The following is a 21830-nucleotide window of genomic DNA, read 5'->3' as shown; positions in this document are numbered from 1 at the left end:
GTTACGCCTCTTTTTCAGGCTGAGGAGTAGAGCAGGTGCCAAACCAGAGTCGGCTCTCTTGCCAGGTCTATCCTCGGAAGGTGGCAAGGCAGTAAACTGCACGTACGGGTCCCCGCCGCCCTTCCCCCTCGCCTCTCTTCTTGCATGGAGTGCCTTCTTCCTTTCTCAATGACTGTGGTCTGGGTTTTCTACCACTGATAAGTGAGTGGCATCAGAAAAAACCAAACAAAAAAATAAACACAACAAAACCCACTGCTCCCCACCTCCCTAGATTATTTTTAAACATCTGTGGTTATGACAGCAGCAAATCAACAAGCACTCAGCTGCTGCCCCGTTATCAGAACCCGCTTCCCTGTGGCTGTCTTGTCCAGGCAGTTCTCGTCATTGCTGGACGCCAAAACACCGGCTGGGAACCCAGCCCCAAGTGGGGAAGGCGGCCTCTGCCTGGTTTGCAAGGGTGATAAGTTCTAAAAGAAGAAGTTCCTTCTGAGGAGAACTGATCACCCAATCAAACTGAAGTCTAGAGACAAAGTCAATTAAACATGAAAACAGGTAGGCTGGGGAGGGCAGGGAGAATTGAGGAAGGAGGAATCAAAGAAACTCAGTTTCCTAAAGTCTTTGTACAACAGTCAAAAGGTTACAAAGTGTCCATCAATAAGAAACCCTGTGAAAGAATCCTTGCAGTGATGAGGAAGAATGAGGTACGAAATACTAGAAAATTCTGGAAGAATACACAAGAAATGGCAGCTTCCTTTGAGGTACCTGAATACTAAGATGTCTCACTTTTTCAATCATCAGGAGAAAAGAGACTCATTCAGAAGGCTCGCTCCTCTACATGAGCAGGGGAAGAAGACTGATTAGCATCTCCCCCATTTCTTTATGAGGAAACAGAGCCACAAGCTGAAGGGACTGGTTCAAGGCCAGGGAGTATATGACAGAGTGAGACCTAAATTCCTTTCTTCCAAATCCAAATCTGGAAACAGCAAGGCTTAGGTGACTGAGAAGGTTCTACTGGCAGGAATAAGAAAGCATGAACTCCAAACTTACCTGGCTAGATTTACAAACCAAGAACAATCAGCCACATTAGAAAAGATACTCATTCTCTGGAGGCAGGCCCTAGGTCTGACCTCGCCAGCTCCTACCTGCCAGTTATTAACCAGCCCCTGTTCCTTGCACATGAGGAGTTAAGAGGAGAGAAGAAGGACCCCTTAACCCTTTGGGTGGTTTAGGACAGTCCTACAGCCAAGCCTGGGGCTTAAGAGGTACTGCCTGCCTAGGACCCTGTCGGGGAACAAGGCCAAAGGCCAACTATGCAAATTAGCACCATCTAAAACGGCTTTACGGGGGGCCTAAAGAAATAAAAGAAGCCACAGTTTAAGAAATGGCAGGATTCTCCCAACTGGGGACAAGTGTCCGCAACAACCAATCAATATGTATTTACCAAGGCCCTGCTCTGTGCCAGGCCTGTGCTGGACTGTTCAGAGGCGGCGTGCTGTGGGCCCTGCCCTCGATCACCCGGGATGCCAAAAAGGAAACCCAATGCACATCAGGGGAGCTGCACTCCTGGAAGGCACAGAGTGAGCAGTGAGACGTGGGAGGGGACAAAGCGGGATGTTCCAAGGAGTAAAAACTGTTGGACTTCAAGGCCCCTTCGAGGAGACTGGACTCAAAGCCTTCGGCCAAGACAAGAATTACCAGACCCTGACCATCGCCCCCCCCCCCCCCCCCCCGCCTGAGCAACCTGGCCTGCTCCTTCCTACTCCCTATTGGAAAGGTATGTGGCCCACTCCATACCCCGCCCCTCTGGGACCCTTTAGGCCCCCAACCAAACAGAAGACCCGTCCTTCCCAACCAATCGGCAGGTCAGCACGTACATCCTAAGACCTCTCTTTTCTCCCTGAGTTATAAAAACAGACACGACCAGGCACCCCGGTTTGGCTCTCCCTGATTATCAGCGAAGTCGTCGCGCTGCGCCAGCAGTGTTTCTATTCTCAATAAACTCTTCTTTCCTTTCACCCTGATATGAGCCTGGAAATTCTTCGACACACGTGCACAGAACATGAAAAAAATGCCTGTGGAAACAAGGGGGTGATTGCATGGAGCAGCAATTCGTTCAATGCTGAGCATCGGGCTCAAGGAGCAGAGTGAGTGGCGAGGAGAAGAGGTCAGCGGGCCCCAGATCTCGGAGGCCAGTCCACGAGGGCCAGACTGTCTCCTGAAGGCAAGACAATTATGGATGGCGCTCGGTTTGTAGACAGATTGCTCTGGTGACGGGTCTGGTGACCGAAAATGGATTAGAAGGAAGAGATTTGAGGGCAAGGCTGAAGGGGCTAAGCCACCAACGAAGGCCGAGAGGAGACGCAGTCCCACAGAGCCCCGAAGAGGGCTTGTCCAGGGCTCTGGATGAAGAGAGCTGCCAGTCAAGTTCTTGAACTTGATAAATACTCTGCAGAAGAGGAATCGGCAAATAGGTTGGAACCGCTCCATTGTCAACTGGTTTCCAACGCAGGCAGCAGACACTGCACAGCTCCTCTTTAATCCGCCCAACAATGAGGCTCAGCAGGGTAAAGTGACTCTCAAAAGAGGCCACCATCTTCACCCTCTGTCCCTCCTAGTACCTGCCGCCAAGCCAGCATTTGTTTTTATCCCTAGTAAGGTCCTGCCTGGCTCTCGTGGTCACCGTTTGCAGTTAGTTGCTTATATGCAAATACTCCGCCCTACAGTCTGCCTAACACTTGGGCCTGAAAGAGAAAATTCCTTCTGCAGAGCAAGGGTCCAAGTGGAGGCCAGCGGGTGGTTCTTGCTATGCCGTCTCCTACCGGAGGCATCGGCTCTGTTCTCAGTCACGAGGTATGCTAGGTCCCCCACAGGAGAGGCGCCTCTGGAAATGTGGGAGAGCAGCCCTCTAGCGCCCCTTCCCGGGGGGACTGAACATTTGAAGACAGGAGGATGTACTGCTACAGGTACCCTTCCTGTGGACCCAGCACAGATAAAGCCTTTGCAGGTATTGCTCACCAGCCGTCAAATACCAGGACTTTTCCAGGTGCTAAGAATTGAGTTTTTCTGGAGGTAGCTTTTGGTTTTCATTATGTTAATTTTGAAATAATTTAAGACATACAGAAAAATTCTGTACACAGAATTTCTGCGTAACGCCCTCTAGATTCCCCAAATGCTAACATTCTACCACATTTTCCACTATTTTTATAATTCATAGAATTTTATTTATACATCACTATTTCTTTATATTTATATCTATATATATATTTTTTCTAAATGATTTGAAATTTGCCCCTGAATACTTCACTGTGTATTTCCCCCTAACAAGAATATTCTCAAATAACCAGAAAACAATGATCAAAATTATGAACCTGGAGTTCCCGTCGTGGCGCAGTGGTTAACAAATCCAACTAGGAAACATGAGGTTGCGGGTTCGGTCCCTGCCCTTGCTCAGTGGGTTAACAATCCGGCGTTGCCGTGAGCTGTGGTGTAGGTTGCAGACGCAGCTCGGATCCCGCGTTGCTGTGGCTCTGGCGTAGGCCGGTGGCTACAGCTCCGATTCGACCCCTAGCCTGGGAACCTCCATATGCCGCGGGAGCGGCCCAGAGAAATAGCAAAAAGACAAAAAAAATTACGAACCTAACATTGATAGAGTATCATTATCTAATCGACAGATCTTTTGCCAATTCTACCAACTGTCCCACTAATGTCCTTGAGAGCAAAAGAAAAAAACTCTTCTGGAGTTCCCGTCGTGGCGCAGTGGTTAACGAATCCGACTAGGAACCATGAGGTTGCGGGTTCGGTCCCTGCCCTTGCTCAGTGGGTTAACGATCCAGCGTTGCCAAGAGCTGTGGTGTAGGTTGCAGACGTGGCTCGGATCCTGCGTTGCTGTGGCTCTGGCGTAGGCTGGCGGCCACAGCTCCGATTAGATCCCTAGCCTGGGAACCTCCATATGCCGCAGGAGCGGCCCAAGAAATAGCAAAAAGACAAAAAAAAAAAAACAAAAAAACTCTTCTTCTCTCAGATCCAATCTGGAAGTCTGTGTTCCATTTAGCAATCGTGTCTCTTTATTCTCCTTTAATCTGGAATGGAGTTCCTGGGTCTATCATGACACTTTTGAACAGTACAGGCCATTTACCTTACAGAACATTCTTCAATCCACATATGTCTGAGTTTCCCTCATTATTAGACTGAGATTACCCACTCTGGGTAGGAAACCAGAGTGGTGGTGTGTCCTTTCTTGGCGCATCTATCAGGAGGCAGGAACCCCTATCTGTCCTCTTGGAATGTTAACTGCGGCCTCTTGGTTGAGCCAAAGGTTCTCTAGTCTCTCTTGGGAGGACATCTATCCTGCTTCACAGCAAACTTTCCTATTAGTTTCAGCATCCATCAATGTTTCTTCTTTCTTATTTGGCCACGCCTGTGGCATACAGAAATTTCCCAAGCCAGGAATCAAAGCCCCACCACAGGAGTGATAATACCAGATCTTTAACCTGCAGAGCCACCAGGGAACTTCCTCATCAATGTCTCTTGACAATTTTTACCACTGTAATAATGATCAAATACAGGGCTGTGGTTTGTTTTGTTTTTTTTTTTTTCTTTTTAGGGCCTCACCTATGGCATATAGAGGTTCCCAGGCTAGGGGTCAAATCAGAGCTATAGCCACTAGCCTATGCCACAGCCACAACAACGCCAGATCCAAGCCACGTCTGTGACCTGTACTGCAGCTCTAGGCAATGCTGGATCCTTAACCCACCGAGTGAGACCAGGGATTGAACCTGCGTCCTCATGGATACTAGTCAAATTCATTTCTGCTGAGCCATGACGGGAACTCCAAATACAGATTTTTTTAAAATCTTTGTCATTCCTGCTTGATTTACTGTTATTCTTCTGTTAAAAAAAAGTTCTAAAACTAGGTTATGATGATGGTTGTATAACTATAAATATAACAAAATCCATCGAATTAACCCCCTCTCATTAATTCACTTATTTAATTATCCATCAGTATAGATTCACGGGCTATTTTATTCTGAGTTATAATCCATTACCATCATCACTTATTTGATCCTCAAATTGTCCGAGGTGTGGATAGTAGGAGCCCCTTCAATTCGACTCCTGTAACCTTTTGACATGACCCATGATTCTCTGAGTACTTCCTTACTTTCTGGCATAGCAGGATGCTCGAGCGCACCTGTAATTTTCCTACTCCAGTCCCACAATCAACCATTTCTCCAAGGAGTCCTGGTTCCTTGGACATTAGTAATCATGACCTGGGCATAAAATACTTTCACTGCTACCAGAGTATCTTTGCATCTAAGCTCTAGCAACAGCCAGAACGAAGAAATATATATGTATGGAGTTCCCATTGTGGCTCAGTGGTTAACGAATCCGACCAGGAACCATGAAGTTACAGGTTCAATCCCTGGCCTCGCTCAGAGGGTTGGGGATACAGCGTTGCCCTGAGCTGTGGTATAGGTCACATCCCAGGCTCAGATCCTGAGTTGCTGTGGCTGTGGTATAGGCTGTCGGCTGTAGCTCTGATTTGATCCCTAGCCTGGGAACCTCCATATGCCTTGGGTACAGCCATTAAAAACAAAAACAAAACCAAAAACCTGAATCTGTTCTGCATTTTCCAAATGTTTCCCAAGTGACCCTGATATTCTCCTACTAATTGGGAAACCACTGGCTGTAAGAATAAAAACCTAACCAAGTGGGGCTCTGATCTCATCTCTGGCAGGTTCCCACAAAGCTCCAGTCTCACTGTGCCATGGTCTCTGCACCGCAGGCTGCCTGCATGCACTGCTCCTCTGTCAACAATGGCCTCACCTCCCTTCACCATCTGGCAAAAACCCATTCTTTAAAATCCAACTGAGGGAGTTCCCATTGTGGTGCAATGGAAACAAATCCGACTAGTACCCGGGAGGACTTGGGTTTGATCCCTAGCCTTGCTCAGTGGGTTAAGGATATGGCGTTGCCCTGAGCTGTGGTATAGGTCACATCCGAGGCTCAGATCCTGAGTTGCTGTGGCTGTGGTGTAGGCTGTCGGCTGTAGCTCCAATTCGACCCCTAGCCTGGGAACCTCCATATGCCATGGGTGTGGCCCTAAAAAGCAATAAAAAGCAAAAAAAAAAAAAAAAAAAAAAAAAATCCAGCTCAGAGGTCTCCTCTGTGAAGACTTCCCAAACTTCTCAAAGGCAGCCAGACCCTCAGCGCCCCGAGCTCCCGTAACATTTTGCTTTTGATTATGGCATAACTCACACATATTGCAAACCCGGCCAGCACAACACGAGCTTTCTCAATAGCCCTCTGTTATAGCTCTCCTCACGAGGACTAGAATTGTTTGTATTTGTCTTTTCCATTGGCAAGGAGACTTACTCGTCTTCCCTTGATGATTCCCAGGCACGAGATTTGGCATATAGCAGGTGCTCAAAAAATGTCTGGTCTAACATTATTTTCAGCTTTAATTTTGTGGCTCAAAATGGCCTAAGTACTTTTCCACGACCCATCAGGACAGACTGAGAAAGTTAAGATTGCCAAGGATTCTCTGCTAAGTAACTCGCCTGCAGATGAAGTCCATTTCTTCCCGCTCTGGGCTAAACCTACATGTTATTGTTCATGCTGGTAAGGAGATGCTGTTTCCATACTAGACCCGATATTTTTAGCACTCCTGTTATGATAAACTCACAGTAACCTCAAAAAGAACAAATCAAAGTCAACTTTTTGCCACAGGAAACCAGCTCACACTTAATGTTTTGCAACATGCCATGGGAGAATAATAAAAAGATGAGACCTTCTGCTGAAAGATGGTGAGGCCAACTCTCCAGATAGTGGAAAAATGCAGCAGGAAGCGTTTGGTCTGGCCACTATCTCATTAAGTAAACTGGAAAAACACTCAACACCCAAACAAGGCAGACTCACGCACATAGACGGCAGGGCAGCTGCTTTACCAGAGGCTGAACTGCGAATGGTCTAAGTGTGAGGGGGAGGCCAGGACCAGGGTGACACTGGGATGTCACCTAATGGGTACCCAGGGGAGTCGGCAGGCAGGAGGATCCTGTGGGGGCACCAATGGGCAGGCCGCTCTCCCTCCAGGGTGAAGAAATGACGGACAAGCAAATCAGTCACCCATGCAAAAACTATTTGCCGAGCACCTACTAAGTGTTCCATCAGGCAATGGGGAAACATGGTCAGGCTCTCCACAAGGTATCCTCACGCCGCATATCATACCACAACCCCTGACCTCACGAGGAATTCCTTCGGCATCATCAGTATATTAGTCACATTCCTAGAAAGGCTCTTGGGAACAATTGTAGGACTAGGAAAAACTGAAAACAAAATTGCTTTCAAGATGAGACTGTCACAAAGACAGTGCAGGCAAAGAAATATATTTTGTAGCCAACAAAACAAATGGGGTCATTCTGTATATGCTCCAAGATCCTTTCTGAAGCACTTAGGGCCGTCAAGTGAAAAAAAAACCAAGTTGCTAAATTGCTTAATAGTTTGGTTACATACATACACACATGTATGATTACAGGGAATCATTTTTCAAGAAGGCACTCAAGAGAATTCTCAACAGTAGTTTCCACTGGTAATCAGGAACAGAAAGAGTTTAAAGAAAGAAAGCTTACTTTTTACACCTTTGGGAATTGTTTGAAAATTTTTTATGTGATAATTTTCTAATAAAAATAAATTTTAGGAGTTCCCGTCGTGGTGCAGTGGTTAACGAATCCGACTAGGAACCATGAGGTTGCGGGTTCGGTCCCTGCCCTTGCTCAGTGGGTTAACGATCCGGTGTTGCCGTGAGCTGTGGTGTAGGTTGCAGACGTGGCTCGGATCCTGTGTTGCTGTGGCTCTGGCATAGGCCGGTGGCTACAGCTCCGATTCGACCCCTAGCCTGGGAACCTTCATATGCCGCGGGAGCGGCCCAAGAAATAGCAAAAAAAAAGACAAAAAATAAAAAAAATAAATAATAAATTTTAAGTATTTCTTTGGGTAAAGGAAGATGACGCTCTGGGTCAGAATTCAGATAATCTTTGTGTCTAATACATATTTGAACCAGGATTGTCTGTAGTTACAGTGGTGACCCTGTTTTCATGACATGCAGGACTGCTGATCAAAAATTTAACAAAATCACTCAGTTTAGACATGCATATTATAGAGGTGACAGCACAGTCCATGGGTAAAACAGAACTCATGGTCTAAATCCTGGTTTTGCCTATAAAACCAAGTGTACGATTTCAAGCAAGTCATAACTATGTTCAATTTCAGTCTTTCTAAAATTCCCGGAGGTCCTGTCGTGGCTCAGTGGTTAACGAATCTGACTAGGAACCATGAGGTTGCGGGTTCAATCCCTGGCCTTGCTCAGTGGGTTAAGGCTGCGGCGTTGCCCTGAGCTGTGGTGTAGGTCGCAGATGCAGCTTGGATCCCACGCTGCTGTGGCTCTGGTGTAGGCTGGTGGCTGCAGCTCCGATTCAACCCCTAGCCTGGGAACCTCCATATGCCGCAGGGGCAGCCCAAGAAACGGCAAAAAGACAAAAATAAATAAATAAATAAATAAAATAAAATTCCCTGTGGCACGGGTTTGACCTCTGGCCCAGGAACTTCCACATGCCACGGTGCAGCAAAAACAAAAACAAAAGCCACCATACTCCAAAGATGGTAAGAAAATATATCAGAAGTTCCTGTTGTGGCTCAGAGTTCTCAGCATGGCTCAGCAGAAATGAATCTGACTACCATTCATGAGGACATAGGTTCAATTCCTGGCATCACTCAGTGTGGTTAAGGATCTGGTGTTGCTGTGAGCTGTGGTGTAGGTCACAGACGCACCTCGGATCTGGCGCTGCTGTGGCTCTGGCGTAGGCTGGCAGCTACAGCTCGGATTCGACCCCAGCCCAGAACCTCCATATGCCACAGGTGTGCCCTAAAACAAGATATACATACATACATACATACATGGGATCTTTAAAAAAGAAAGAAAGAAAATATATCACATGTTCAGCACAGTGCCTCCTAAAGGTAGCAAGTAGTGTTCAACATACAATAACCATTTTCAGATGCCACAAACACAAAAACTGTACTACATGAGTACTGCCTAAAAAGCGTTCATTCAAGTTGGGTACTCCCCAAGGCCATTCCACATTCCAAAGTTAGAACGTTGCCAATGTTTGATTTACAATAGCACAAAAACAACAACAACAACAACAACAAAAGGGAGCTCCAGTCGTGGCTCAGTGGTTAACAAATCCAACTAGGAACCATGAGGTTTCGGGTTCAATCCCTGGCCTCGCTCAGTGGGTTAAGGACCCGGCGTTGCCGTGAGCTGTGGTATAGGTCACAGCAGAGGCTTAGGTCTGGTGTTGCTGTGGCGTAGGCCAATGGCTACAACTCCGATTCAACCTCTAGCCTGGGAACTTCCATATGCCAAGGGTGAGGCCCTAAAAAGACAAAAAAAAAAAAAAGAAAAAAAGAAAAAAAGAGGTTAAGATGGAAATTTTCATGGTGTGTGTTTTTTATCATAATAAAGAAATTCTGTGACTATAAACTATAAACATAGTTTTTTAATCACCAAGTCTAAACCCTGGGAACTTGCAGCTAACAAGATAACTAGTACAGTTAGAAGAAAGTAAACATATGGAGTATATTACCCAACAAAATGTCACAGGCAGAAAACTAAAATTGCTGCCATGATAATATCTACTCAAGTATGAAATTAAGGGTAAGATGAGTCAATCCTAAAATTCCACTACACAGAAGCAAAGTACCCTACACCCCCCTGCAGCACACAACTAGCTAAGCCAGGTCTCTAAGACTTGCTTGGTGCTAAGCCTCTTGCATGTGCATCAACCAAGCCTTACAAAGCCCTCTAAGGCAAGGGCTGTGAAAACCCCATGATCTGAGTGAGCCTCAGGGAATGTAAGTCTGGGGCTTGACATCATCCACCTAAAAAACTGGCAAAGCCAGGGCTAAAAGCCAAGTCTGCTTTGCCCTCAAAGTGCTAGTGCTCAACAATCATGTGCCACTGCCTGCCATCTGTGTCATGGGGTTAAATTAAAGCTCTTGCTTCTTCCCCACAATGTGCCTACTCCCCAGCCCCTTGTACCTTCTTCTTCTTTTTTCCTTGTTTTTTAGGGCCGCACCTTCGCCACATGGAAGTTCCCAGGCTAGGGGTCGAATCAGAGTTGCAGTTGCCAGCCTATACCACAGCCACAGCAACATGGGATCTGAGCCATGTCTGTGACCTATACCACAGCTCATGGCAACTCACTGGATCCTTAAGCCACTGAGCAAGGCCAGGGATCAAACCTGCATCCTCATGGATAGTAGTCAGATTGTTTTCTGCTGAGCCATGAAGGGAACTCTAGTCTGTGCCTATCAAAACAACTTTAAGTGGGGGTAGAGCAGCTACTCTGTGTGAATGTGGCCTGGATCCGGTGAGCTAATACTCACCTAGCATTGAGAATGGAGTCTGATACCTCACACGGCGTTTAATTATTAGACTGCAAAGACCTGGCCCACTCACGGCACACCCTTCACCATCTGCATTCTGTGTCCTTTCAGGCAAGACACAGAGCCTCTCAGGGTCTCTGTCTCCTCATCCCAAGAAACCAAACGGGATAGTATGCACCATTTTCTACCTCATAATGGAGCTGTGACGATGAGATATTTGAGAGAATACTCTGGAAACTGCCAAGGTTAGATCAGGGTTTCTCAACCTTGGCCCTAATGACACAGGGGGCTGTCCTGGGGCATGTGTGTGGGGATATTAAGCAACACCCCTGCCCTCTCCCCACTAGATGCCAGGAACACCTCTCCCACCCCACCCCAGTCCTAACAACCAAAAATGTCTCCAGCATCTGCCAATGTTCCCTGGAGGGCAAGGTTGCCCCCCCACACCAAGAACCCCCAGATTATGGTAAACTTAAATATCAGTTGTCTCCTTTTCTTTTATGAACAGCAGTTAGAAATGCTCAGGTACCAACTATAATAGAAAAAATAAAAATGATCCCCCCCCCAAAAAAAGAAATGCTGAGGCTATACCCCAAACCTTTGCAAATTACCGGTTGTTTACTAAGGGCTTTCTATGTGCCAGGCACAGGGGAAACGCTGGGAAGTACACCCCCCAAATCACAAAAACATCCAAGTGGGGTTTTTTGGGTGTACTTTTCTAGTAGTTTCTATAACAGATACGGATAATTTTTACACTAATTAACAAACTGATGTTATACACTTACTGCTTACTTTGAGAACATGAGCAACCTTGCTCTCTCTGTGCCTCAGTCGCCTTGTCTGTGAAACAAGGATGCTAAGAGTATTCACACCCAATAGCGCTTGCGAGTAAGCCCTCAGTGCTCACGATTATTTTTTTTTTTTGTCTTTTTGTCTTTTGTCTTTGTTGTTGTTGTTGTTGTTGTTGTTGTTGTTGTTGCTCACGATTATTTTTAAATTAGCTTTAAAAAATCTAAGTGCCAGGCAAGAGAACACTGAGAAGGCAATCAATACCTAGCTAACACCTGCAACGATGGTGAGACAGGTGAAAAGACCTTTCAGGAGAGGAAAGCTGGTTCTGAGGCCCAGGAAGAACTCACAAAAAGGAAATGTGGTGATGAAAGGAGCTTGATTTTTGACACTGTTACCTCAGGCTCAACTTTAGAGGGCAGTTCATCTCAACAAATAATTACAAAAACAAAAACCATTAAGAAACCAGTGCTTAATGACAGGCCTCAACTCCCTCCATTCACTCTGTTCTTAGGTGGCTGCTGAGAACCAGCTAAGGAGGAACTCGACTCAGGGCAAACCTCAAGAAACATTTTGGACTCTGCAGCCACATCTGCAGAAATCAAAGCACAAAGCGCCACCGGGAACCTCTGCTGCGAGGCCTCACCTTGAAGGAGAAAGTAATCCGAGGTCGTGCGCTTCAGAGCTGCCTTTGCTTTGTCACTGCTCCAGTCCACTTCCAGCGCTTCTTTGACGGAACAGAAGACCACCTTCTGTTGAAAAAAAAAAAGACAAAACTGCTCAGAGATAAACTACATTGGCTCTGAATCACAAGGCAGTAGCTCCTCATCATTTCTAGGAGAAATGTCATTATACAAGGTTTGCTGTTCATTAGAAGCAGCTGAGGCCACTCAAATCCAATAACTGTTTATTGAGCACTTACTGTGTGTTCCTCTGGGTACCGGGGACACAGTAATCAATGACGTGTACTCCCTGCACGCAAGGAAGACAGCAAGTCTAAAGACCTACTTCCATTCCGGCTCTTTCCTTAACTCTGGCAGTATTTCCACTGCTAAAGTGCCTGCACCAGTGACCAAGAATACGTGTCTAAAGATTTTCAATAAAACATTTTATTAGTAAACAAATAACAACACTAATAAATACCAGCAAGAAGAACAAGCAAAGGGGATGGAACGAAAGCTCCAGGCTATGAAAATGATTTCCCTTTGCAAGAGCCCTGTGGTAGGAGGAAATATGGTTGAAACCGAAATCAAATTTCTTTTTAATATGCCATGATATATTTATATTTTTAAATATAAACAACTAAATATGAATAAAGGACTGACTTTCCTTTCCCTTTCCTAAACAACTAAGTTCAAAAGCCACTTGCTGGGACTGAAGAAGGGCAGGGAAAGAGTGCGTGTATGGAGAAGCTGGGGGGCCGGCTGGAGTGGACAGTGCAGGCCAGGGGAAGAAGGGCATCCCCAGAGGTCAGGATGGGGGACTGATTACATCCATGCGGTTAATGCAACAAGAAAAGACAATGAGAATCTGGGGAGCCAGGTTTCTCAACGGCAGAGAAGAGAATGAGAAATATGGAATGGGGGAGTTCCCGTAGTGGCTCGGTGTTAACGAACCCGACTAGTAACCATGAAGTTTCAGGTTCGATCCCTGGCCTCACTCAATGGGTTAAGGATCCGGTGTTGCCGTGAGCTGTTGTATAGGCCACAGACGTGGCTCGGGTCCCGAGTTGTTGTGTAGCCAGAATGAGCTACACTGGGAAGGCTGCTGCCCCACTCTTGTCTCACCTCTGGCTCTGCTCCACAATAGAGGGGACCTTGCACTTGACTTTGCAAAAGGCTTTGCCCATCCTTCCCCACCAAAACATCCATGCCTCAGGCGTACACATGCAGACACTTTGACAACGCCTGCACTCCAGGGACAGACCAGGGAAGAAACTCGGAAAAGCCTGGGAAGTAAGTCTGAGGTTATCTGGGCAGAAGATGCCAAGGGTCCGAGGTATCCAGAATGTGGTCGAGAACTAGGGGGAAGGCTAAGGGATCCAGACAGGCACATTTCCTTAATCCCATGGAATCCTTACCCTGTAAGGGGAATGACTGGAAGAAGGCCAGAGTGGGACCTTCTAGAGCACTCAGGCCAAGGATAGAGGCCCTTTTCCCTCCCCAACTTTAAGGGTAGAACTACCCTGGTCCTGCCACTAACTTGTGACCTTGGGCAAATTAATTTACCTCTCTTGGGCCTGCCTGTGGAGAAGTTTCCTGGTATCTGAGGAGGAGGCTCCCAGTGGCCTCATCTTTAATGTGTACCAGCCTTCCTGCCACAGGTGACAGAACCAGAGGTGGGCATGTGACCCAAGCTAGACCAATCAGATTCTTTTCTCCCAAGAATTGAGTATATGAAAGTTGGAAATGGAGACATTCATGGCAGAGCTAAAGCTCAAATTCCTACTGCCTTTGAGGCGCCCCAGCTTTACCCTTCTCAGATCACAGTAGTTAATGCTGCTTGTGCTACTCCAGCCTGCCTCCAATTAATGTCCCCTTTTTTGCTTTATTTATTTATTGTCTTTTCTAGGGCTGCACGTGCAGTATATGGAGGTTCCCAGGCTAGGGGTCTAATCAGAGCTGTGGCCGCCGGCCTACACCACAGCAACAGGGGATCCGAGCCACATCTGCAACCTACACCACAGCTCACGGCAGCGCCGGATCCTTAACCCACTGAGCGAGGCCAGGGATCAAACCTGCAATTTCGTGGTTCCTAGTCGGATTCATTAACCATTGAGCCACAACAGGAACTCCAATGTCCCCTTTTTTGGTTCAAACTACACAAAATCTACTATCATGGCTCATAACAATTAAAAATCAAACAAAATTAAGCTGCCTAATCTGTAGCAGAAGAGATGCAAAAGGTGGTGGTGCTGGCCTTGCCCAAAGCACTGGCCCTGAGTTTCTAAGAGGAAAAGCGAGCCTGCAGTGCTTCCAGGGAATGCAGAGCCTTCCAGGTGAAGCAGCCAGCAGTGTCCGCCGGGGAGCAGTGCCCACCATGACCTGAACAGGCGTCACCCACCCTGCCCCACTTCTCTGTGCCTTAGGCTCCCTCTGGCCGGAACGCCTAACCTGCTCCCCTCCACTGCCCAGTTTCTTCTCTGACAATTCTGAGCCTTGAGGATTTCAATTTGAAAGTCTAGGTAAGACTAATAACAAGCTCTCTTACACCATTAACTGTTTCCCTTCTGCAAATGGCTATCAGCTTCCACAGGCAGGGACCACCGTGAAAAGCACAGCACTGAATAGACTAGATTTTCAATAAATACCCAAGAGCTGACAGGATCCACCTGCTTTTCATTTACCAAAAAGCCCAACAATAAACAGAAAAGATGAATTCTCCACACAGTCTATCAGCTATCAAATTAAGGGTCTGTGCTGAGCCATTCAGAATGGTGGGAAACTGCGATAACCTCTGTGCAAAAGGAAACTGGCTCAATAGATCACGGTGAGGCAAAAAAAGGAAGACCTACAGACAGCCATTGAAAATCATGTTCTCCAGTTGTACACCAACTATATTTCAATAAAAATAAATAAAGACAGCAGAATAGAGTCATGCTCTCCAAAGAAGACACAAAGACAAAAGGAGTGCTTTTGGAAAAATGTTGAGCAAAAAAGGGGAAAGACAGTGTGTCTCAAATATGTCACATACATTAGGTCATCATGACCAACATGCAGTAACATACATCAGCTAGTCCTCCAATTTCTTATGTACATGCATTAAAAAAAACACTGACAGGAATGTCAGTCACTACCAGGTAGGAGGGTTCACATTTTCTCAACTTCCCTATTTTCCACATTTGGGACTGAATCTATTTTATTTTTAAAGCAAGGCTGAACATCTACAATGAGTAATTTAATTCTGGATGTAAAGCTGAATGAAAATCAGAACTGAAACAACTTTCAAAACTATAGATTTCTAGGTCCAATTTCCAGACCTCCTCAGGGGAGACTATAGCCTTCAAAGAAGCATTCTAACAAGTGACAACCACGAGGAGTTCCTGTCGTGCACAGTGGAAACGAATCCGACTAGGAACCATGAGGTTTTGGGTTCGATCCCTGGCCTCTCTCCGTGGGTTGAGCATCCGGCGTTGCCCTGAGTTGTGGTGTAGGTAGCAGAGGCAGCTCGTATCTGGAGTTGCTGTGGGCTGTGGTGTAGGCCAGCAGCTACAGCTCCAATTGGATCCCTAGCTTGGGAACCTTCATATGTGGCCCCAAAAAGAAAAAAAATTTAAAAATTTAAAAAAAGTCGACACCTAAAATTTGGAGTTCCCATCGTGGTGCAGTGGTTAACGAATCCCACTAGGAACCATGAGGTTGTGGATTCGATCCCTGGCCTTGCTTAGTGGGTTAAGGATCCGGCGTTGCCGTGAGCTGTGGTGTAGGTTGCAGATGCGGCTCGGATCCCTCATTGCTGTGGCTGTGGTGTAGGCCAGTGGCTGTGGTTCCAATTAGATCCCTAGGCTGGGAATTTCCATATGCTGCAGGAGTGGCCCTAGAAAAGGCAAAAGGATTAAAAAAAAAAAAAAGTGACAACCATGATCCCAGGCAGTTTTCACACTCAGCAGAGCAGCAAAAGAGCCTGAACTTACCAATGGTGTTGTGACATACTGCTGGGTTTGGAATGTAAATTGATAAAACTACTTGAGCACTACTTCTCAGGGTCTGGTAAAGTTGAAGGTGTGCACATCCTAATTCTCCTGTACCCTAGAAATCACACGCTTACCCAAGGAGATTATCTACACACACACACACACAACCACTAACCGGAGCAAATTTGTAAGAGCAGCAACTTATATACCTAAACACCCATTAATAGGCGAACAAATAAATAGTAATGGTTTTCATACACCAAATACTCTGTGGTCAAAACAACAACTGTCCAACTGTCCTGGAGTGCTTGCTGTTCAAGAGAACATTCTATACATCTGTGCTTTGCAATAGGGATGCCACCAGCCAGTGTGGTTACTGAGCATTTGAAATGTGGTGAGGGAGACTGAAGAACAGTTTTTAATTTAAATTCCATTAATTTTAATGTAAATAGCCACATGTGGCCAGCAGCTATCATAATGGACAGCAAAGCCCCAGAACTACATACAAACATAGATGGCCTCACGAACCTAATGCTGCTCTTAAAAAGCATGTGGGGAGTTCCTGTCGTGGCTCAGTGATTAACGAATCCAAATAGGAACCATGAGGTTGCCTGTTCAATCTCTGGCCCGGCTCAGTGGGTTAAGGATCTGGCGTTGCCGTGAGCTGTGGTGTAGGTTGCAGACGCAGCTCGGATCCCGCGTTGCTGTGGCTCTGGCGTAGGCTGGTGGCTAGAGCTCCGATTTGACCCCTAGCCTGGCAACCTCCATATGCCGCAGGAGCGGCCCAAGAAAAGGCAAAAAGACAAAAATAAAAAAATTTAAAAAAGCATGTGGTAGCATACAAACAATACAAAGCCAATTTTGAAGAAGTTGAAAAGCGTACCAAACAATTCTCTATTGCTTGGAAATGCATATAAGAAAGAAGAAACGCATGGGAATGAGAACCACAACTGAGGACGGCAGTGACTTATGTCGGCGAGGAATGACCAAGGGGCCTCGATCACATCAGTAATGTTTTATGCTTTAAACCAGCTGGCAGGTGCATGGTGGTCAGCTATATGATTCTTATTTTATACCTATGATGTCACATTACAAGCTTTGTTCTACTGTTTAGATTTACAAACACATAATAAAACACCATGCCAGGGAGTTCCTGTTGTGGCTCAGCAGTAACAAATCTGACTGGTATCCATGAGGATGCAGGTTCAATCCCTGGCCTGGATCAGTGGGTTAAGGATCTGGCGTTGCCATGAGCTGTGGTGTAAGTTGCAGACAAGGCTCGGATCCTGCGCTGCTGTGGCTATGGTGTAGGCCAGCAGGTGCAGCTCCAATTTGACCCCTATTTGTGCTGTGATGCTGGAAAGGATCCCCTTTCCTCATCCGTAGAGCCCAGAAATTTCTCTCAGGTGAGACAAGGCATTACCACCGATGTGGGTACTACACCTTCCACAAATGCCCCATCTGTAAAACCTACTGTCAGCATCCCACCAAGTTCTCAGCATCTTGTTCCCTGCTCCGCCCTCTGCCTGCTCTTCTGACAAACCAAGTGATTCTGACAATTAGCAGAGTTTTGAACCTCTGTGGCCTGCAGGTTCTAGTCTAGGCAACCCAATGACTTACGTCTCAGTAGTCCCAGCCGAGTCTCTGTCTTCTTTAAAAGTCTGTTCCCTCAGCTCAGCTCAAATAACTTCAACTATGAGAACTAATGTTCTACAACATTAATCCATTTATTTGAACACAAAGAAAGTTAACTGAATAAATGCTTCTTAAAATGACAACATTCCTCCAGAGTTGTTATAGTAAGCTGCTGGAAAAGCCACAACTACACTGAACAAACAATTCCTGCACGTGACTGTGCCAGGCACGGGACGAGGAATACAGCAGGGAACAAAACTGCCTGGCCATGTGGCATTTAAACTCTAAAGGGAGAGAAATTCCTGTCGTGGCGCAGCAGAAATGAATCAGACTAGGAACCATGAGATTTCAGGGATTCGATCCCTGGCCTCGCTCAGTGGGTAAAGGATCCAGCATTGCTGTGAGCTGTGGTGCAGGTCGCAGATGCAGCTCAGATCTGGTGTTGCTGTGGCTGTGGTGTAGGCTGGCAGCTGTAGCTCCGATTCAACCCCTAGCCTGGGAACTTCCATATGCTGTGGGTGTGGCCCTAAAAAGCAAGAAAACAAAAAAACAACAAAAAAAAAAACTCTAATGGGAGAGACCCTGACAAGTGAGCGGATGTTACAAACCAAGGTGCCACATTAAAGAGGAGGAAGTAAACTAGTCAGTCATCAGAATGCCTCTTTGAGGTGGAGGAGAGGGGAGAATGGGAGCCTTGTCAACAAATTGCTCAGAAAGGGAGAATCAAAATAATGAATCACTATACAACTGTGGAATCTGACAACCAATTCATGAAAAAAGAATGACCAGGGCCCAAATGAGTCAACCACTATTTCAGACACAGTGGTGAAGTAAAATCTGTATTTCTTAGCACGTCACACCCAAATCCTACTTTATGTTTAATCTTGAAAATGGTATCGTGGAGGGTAATCACCACCAGGCACCTACTTGCATCTGGCACCCCTAACAGTAAAGAAATATGAGCAGCTACATGGAAGCATGCTGACAGCCTGTCATCCTCAAAGTTTTCTGAAGGAGTTCCCCTGGAGGTTCAGTGGGTTAAGGATCCAGCAGCTGTGGCTGCTGTGGCTCAGGTTGTTGCTGTGGCATGGGTTTGATCCCTGGCTGGGGAACTTCTGCATGCAGTGGGTAAGGCCAAATAGATAAGTAAATAAAAGTTTTCTGGAATGATCCCAATTTTCATACTTTATCCCACCATCCTCATAAAACTTCACGTCATCCTAGAAACCCCTAGGGGACTCACCTTGCGAGCCCATAAAGCGTGCCTGTGCCCCTAGCTGCTGCCTCTGCTCTCTGCCCATCTAGTCCTCCTTACACAGCTGTGGATCTTGGGTGAGGCATTTAACTTCTCTTAGATTCAGTGTCTCCTGAAAAAGGAGCAAGAGGACGAATGTGCTTCCCTGGACCCAACACAGTGCCTTGCACAGAGCAGGCACTCTGCGACTCACAGGAACAGAAAGAGCTGGCTGTTCGGAGGGAGGGAAGCCAGAGTCGCTTTGTCCCGACGTCTGTGCTTTTTCTCGATCCTATTTCCTGTGACTGAACGTCAGTGCTGGCTTTGGTACTTGGCAAACCATTCTTCACATGCCAACTCTAACAACTCCTCCTCTGAGAAGCCTTTCTGGACACCTCCTCATCACAAACCACTGCAACCTCCTTTATCTAAACGATGTAAGAGTGCCAACATCAGGCCTGTGCCCAAGACCTATTTCTGATGAAATCTGTATCCTGGCTTCTCCTGGGCACCAAAGGAAGCAATGATAACCTATCACTGAGCGCCTATCTCTGGGCTGGGCACTTCCCCACTGCCCTATTGATCATGATGGCCCAGGTGCTAGAAAGGCCCAGCCAGTGTCTTCCTAGATGGTGTGAAAACCACAAGCTCTGTTTTTCCTCTTTGTTTTTTAAAGTTTCTAATTTAGGAGCACAATGTGTACCTTGAGGCGAAAGTGGCTTTACAACATTTGGTTGAACCTAAGGAAAAGGGGGGGGACCCTAACCAGAAGCCTTTCACAGGAAACAGGAAGTGGCTGCTTCCCCACCCCCATCCTGCACTCTGAACATAACCCCACCAGTTATTCTGTACAATTTAGGCAAAAGGGCAATATCTAAATCAAGGCATTTTTGAATTGGAGGAAAACTTCGAAATCAGGGAACAGTCACTGCGCAAATGGAGGAAACATGTCATGACAAGGTGGCAAAGCCATGGCCCAAACCCTGCTCACCCCAGGCCTTCGGCAGCATGGCAGCATTCTCGGTGAGGCCGCACAAAGGCAAGGTCTGGAATCCCAGGGATGCACTGAATGCCTTGCAACCTTAAGGGCTCGGGCTTGGAATTCAAGGCTGAATTGTCCAAGTGAAACAGCTGACTAACAATGTCAGCTGGGGAATATTTTGATACCTTCAAATTCGGCCCCGTGTAGGAAGAGGCTGCACAAAGAGCTCTGTGCCTGAAGAGCCCTAGGAATGGTACGCGAGTGGCTGCCAGGGCTGCCCACATTCTCCTCATAGCTAGAAAAAGTGGCTCCCGAAAGAGGTTTCCAGATCAGCCCCAGTGGGCACCATCAGAATTGACTCCCAGGAAACTTCCAGCTGTGAAGGGCTAACAAAGCTAGGGCTCTCCATTTGAATGTGAAAGACCTGCCTCAATCAGAGAAGGCCCTTAAGCCATAAAACCCTTCACACCAAGGCCAAGTGTCACACTTGTAAGAGGGTGTGATTTATAAATTGACAGCACCCACAAAGCTGCTTTTGTACTCCTCTGTTAGTTAACAATTTCTCTCCCCCACCAAACTCGCGGAGCTATTCAGATAAAGCTTTACTGGGCCTCTGAAAGAAAGAAAGAAAGGCAGGAAGGAAGAAAGGAAAGGACCCAAGTTTTGGCCAAAACACCAATGTTCACTCTGGATAATTACAATCTCGTGAATAGACACTAAAATTAGGGCTTAATAATTCCTCTGTTATCACACTCACAGCATCAAACTATTCCAGTACAAACATAAAGAGCAAGAAAAAGACAATCTCCAGTGCAGCCCTGCAGGAAACTCAGAGAGTTCCACTTTTGTGGTTTTCTGCAGTCTCTTTTGTGGTTTCTGCACTCTTAGAATCCCCCCTTTAGAGCAGTTTTAACTCGAGGCCCTGACCAGCTGTTTTTCTTTCTCAACGTTTCAATCTACAAAGCAAAGAGTAAATATGGGCTTGGTCATGTCTTTCCTCTCAGTTCAACAAAACCAATTCTGGCCACTTCATCTTGTTTTCCCCATCGCATAAGCTCCCCTCTCAGATCCCAACACAAGGCACAAAACCATCATCTGCTGATTCTCCTCCCACTCCACTTTCTAGAAAATGAATTACGGCACCAATTCTAGAAAAATATACCCTTGATAACACTTGTCAACACTGAGATCTTTCTTCTTAAAAGGTTATTTGGTGGGGGAAAAAAACCTTTATTTTAAAAAAGCAATTAAGCAATTCAAGTTTAAACTGTCTCCCAGCTTACTTAGAACCTTACTAAATTGTCTATCAATATGAAAAGAAAAACATTTTTCTTTAAGAGTAATAGTCTCGGTGTTCCCGTCGTGTCACAGCAGAAACAAATCCAACTAGGAACCACGAGGTGGTGGGTTCCACCCCTGGCCTCACTCAGTGGGTTAAGGGTCCGGCATTGCCGTGAATTGTTGTGTAGGTCATAGGTGCAGCTGGGACCCCGTGTTGCAGTGGCTCTGGCGTAGGCCAGCGGCTACAGCTCCAATTAGACCCCTAGCCTGGGAACCTCCATATGCTGAGGGTGCGGCCCTGAAAAGACAAAAAAAAAAAAAAAAAAAAGTTTGGGGGAGTTTCTATTGTGGCTCAGCAGAAAACGAATCTGGGAGTTCCTGTCGTGGCGCAGTGGTTAACGAATCCGACTAGGAACCATGAGGTTGCGGGTTCGGTCCCTGCCCTTGCTCAGTGGGTTAACGATCCGGCGTTGCCGTGAGCTGTGGTGTAGGTTGCAGACGCGGCTCGGATCCCGCGTTGCTGTGGCTCTGGCGTAGGCCTGTGGCTACAGCTCCGATTCAACCCCTAGCCTGGGAACCTCCATATGCCGCGGAAGCGGCCCAAGAGAGATAGCAACAACAACAACAAAAGACAAAAGACAAAAAAAAAAAAAAAAAAAAAAACGAATCTGACTAGTATCCATGAGGATGTAGGTTTAACCCTGGGCTCACTCAGTGAGTTAAGGATCTGGCATTGCCGTGAGCTGAGGTGCAGGTCACAGACAAGGCTCATATCCCAAGCTGCTGTGGCTGTGGTGTAGGCTGGCGGCTACAGCTCAGATTCTACCACTAGC

General features: G+C 46.5%; 1 protein-coding gene across 2 annotated transcripts in view; it reads right to left on the bottom strand.

Annotated features, from left to right (window-relative positions):
- SAE1 (SUMO1 activating enzyme subunit 1) overlaps positions 1–21830 on the bottom strand; it is a 69665-nt gene that overhangs the window by 22348 nt on the left and 25487 nt on the right. For both annotated transcript variants that reach the window (XM_003127243.4, XM_013998531.2), the window contains one exon: positions 11879–11984. In XM_003127243.4, coding sequence (XP_003127291.1) covers positions 11879–11984 — 106 coding nt within the window. The remainder of the gene's footprint in view (positions 1–11878; positions 11985–21830) is intronic.

The sequence above is a fragment of the Sus scrofa genome, chromosome 6, assembly GCF_000003025.6.
Source record: "Sus scrofa isolate TJ Tabasco breed Duroc chromosome 6, Sscrofa11.1, whole genome shotgun sequence".
Taxonomy (NCBI): domain Eukaryota; kingdom Metazoa; phylum Chordata; class Mammalia; order Artiodactyla; family Suidae; genus Sus; species Sus scrofa.
The sequence above is the reverse complement of the archived record's forward strand: the minus strand, read 5'-3'. Positions and strand labels throughout refer to the sequence as shown.